Source organism: Gobio gobio (genome assembly GCF_949357685.1).
Source record: "Gobio gobio genome assembly, chromosome: 13".
Lineage (NCBI taxonomy): Eukaryota > Metazoa > Chordata > Actinopteri > Cypriniformes > Gobionidae > Gobio > Gobio gobio.
The window spans coordinates 49,867,468-49,870,372 of NC_137106.1; the positions used below are offsets into that span (position 1 = coordinate 49,867,468).

The window sequence follows — 2,905 nt, forward strand, 5'->3', positions numbered from 1 at the left end:
CTATGCCATTTGCCTAGTCTTCTGCGCCACTGTTTCATGCTACTTCACTATCCTGTGCTATACACCTACTAACCCTTTCATGGGACAGTAATCAAATGGCACAAGACAGCAGTTTAGTAACATGGTACTAAACTGTAAGTTATCTCAGAAAAGTTTGTGGTACCCAACAAGCCTGCACACTTTCTTCTCCAACTGCTACTGGAAAGAAGGGTGATAATCTCATATTTTTGATTTTTGCAGGACGCATAGACATGCTGACAGTCATGGCCATTCGCTGGAACCAACAAAAGTTTGAAAACTTGGCTTCCACCCTTGCCCGCCGATATCGGAAGGTAAAGACACCAGTTTTCCCTTATGTAACATGCATAGCAATATTGTAAAATAAAGTGGCATATATCACAAAAATATAGGGAAGACCCAGATATTCTTCAATACAATGGAATATACGGATGGTTGCATGTGTTGTGTCTTGATATAAAATATTAAATGTTCATACCACACATATTGATAGTCCACGTATATACGAATATACTGTATATTTAATCAGAGTTGTTTGTGGTTTTCTTATAGTGAAGGTACTTTACAATCCTTTTCAACAGTAGTCAAAGCTGTAGGCATTTCCCTCTTTGTCATTTGTGTTTGAAGGCCACAATAGCCCTGCAATGCCAGTTGCATAAACTGGAGGCCATGAAAACGGAAATGGACATCACAGACAATCAACTGGAGAGCTGGATCATTGATATCAATGAGTGGGCAGAAGGTAGAATGTACTGTTTTACACTGTTTGATATGCTGCTTGATGTATCACTTCCGTGGTTGTACAATTTTTTTTTTGCTACAGAATTATGAAATTAAAAAAATATATTTTGTATTGCCATAGACTCAAGCTTCTTTTAGTATCTATCAATTTGAATGTCTTGTCATGCTTTGAATTTAGCTTGTAGCAATTGCACATAGCCTTGAAACCTAAGCTTGGCTGCAATTCCAATGAGGTTCATTGTAATCGTAGTCAAAGAGCAAATATTCGGATTCCTGATGACGTGTGGAAAAAATTATCCCAATGGGGACAATAAAGAACCTAACTATACTTAACCTTAGCTACAAGTGTAGCCTCTCAGTTAAAGAGAAATATGCAAAGATTGTTGAGGCTCACTTGCCCATACACCAGAAAAAACTTTTTTTTTCATGGAATCAAGAAGCATATTTCTTATCTCTTCATTTCTTCCTCTCAGCAACAACATCCCCAAACGATGCTGATGTTGCCGCTGTAACCAGGCGAATTGAGGAGCTGGTGGCAAGTGTCAAGAGGAGGTCCCAGCGTCTTTATAAAGATAATGATGGATGCAAAGGACGTGCCCGTACCCGCCGAAAGATCAGGGAGGAAAAGAAAAATTTAAATTATTTAGTGGAAAAGTATAACACCTTGGTTCCTAATGCAGAACACCTGACCATGGACACCATTCTCTCTGACGAGATTGTTTGGCCATGGCAGCTTACACACGGTGGTATGTACACAATTCCATTGACTATGTTAAATAGTCACATAGTGGCACAAAATCTGTCATGCCTCGATTGTAACCCCAGAAAATCTTTAAATACTAATCTTAAATACAACTGACTTATGTTTCATCTATGTATTACAGACTATGTAGATCTAAGGACGAAGAGGAAGGCGTTTGACATGGTGATGGCAGTAAGGAGACTTGAGGAGGAGAAGAGGATTCTTATTGCAGAGATGAACAAACATTGGAATTCTCTTTCCACCCGTGCAGACACCCTGAAGCAGATGTCATCCAAGCTTTCTAATGTGACATCAGGTACAGTATGTATTTGAGTTATACTTGGCCTACATTACAATATTTCTGAAAGTTTCTAATTAATAAAGGCTTAATGTGTTTTAACATGTAAGGTGAGACGTGGGGTTTGCTTCAAGATGGGATCCAAGGTCTACAGAGCTTGATGATGAAGAACAAGCAAGCAAGCAACAGTCTGGCAAAGCATGCAAAGAACTGTTATGTTCAAGTTCTGACCGAAAGAGATCCTGACTTTTATAGTGATTCTGAGGAATACCATACCAGTAGTGACTCTGAGCAAGATTAAACTGTATTGACATGGCCAGAGTCCTTTTTTATGCTGTTGTGTGCTGGGGAGGCAGCATTAAGAAGAGGGCCATTGGGACAGGCTGGTAAGGAAAGCTGGCTCTGTGTTTTGCATGGAGCTGAAGTGCATCACATAAACTGCTGAGAAAAGGACACTGAACAGGATGCTGGCAATCTTGGACAATGACCGCCACCCACCACACAAATAATTTAAAAATTTCTGTCATGCTCAACATTGAGGAGGTCCTTTGTCCCCAGGGCAAACCAGCAACTCAATGTCACACAAAAGGGTAGGGGAGAAATGCATTTTTCAGCATAAGTCTCTCCCGGCCCCAACCATCACATATCTTTGACTATTGTCTAGTATCCACTAACCATTTGACTGTCTTACAGGCTACAATAGCCCTCTACACATTCTGGACTGTGGTCCCAACATTTACCCCTGTTGGCTTGTATAATCTTTTTTTCTTTTTCATTTATTATATGTGTCTGTTGTTCTATTTATCTTATCTTCTTTGTATTATTTTGTTTTATTTTTAAAGCAATTCTATTATGCTCACACTGGATTAAATCCCTGCACTGTTTACTTTTGCATTACCAGAGGTGTCAAAAGTATTCGCATTCATTACTCAGGTAGAAGTATAGATACTGGGGTTTAAAAAGACTTCTGTAGAAGTTGAAGTATCAACTCAAGCTTTTTACTCAAGTAAAAGTGTAAAAGTAACTGGTTTCAAAACTACTTAAAGTATAAAAGTAAAAGTAATGTAAGGGGAAAAAATGCCATTAAAGGGGTAGTTCACCCAAAA

General features: G+C 38.9%; 1 protein-coding gene across 1 annotated transcript; it reads left to right on the forward strand.

Annotated features, from left to right (window-relative positions):
• Positions 1-246: 246 nt before the first annotated feature.
• Positions 247-2,695, forward strand: LOC307136589 (uncharacterized protein). The gene is made up of 5 exons (XM_079833774.1): positions 247-332; positions 646-760; positions 1,233-1,505; positions 1,644-1,817; positions 1,910-2,695. The coding sequence occupies exons 1-5, from the start codon at positions 252-254 to the stop codon at positions 2,098-2,100; spliced, it is 834 nt and encodes a 277-aa protein (XP_079689900.1). The 5' UTR covers positions 247-251; the 3' UTR covers positions 2,101-2,695.
• Positions 2,696-2,905: the final 210 nt, after the last annotated feature.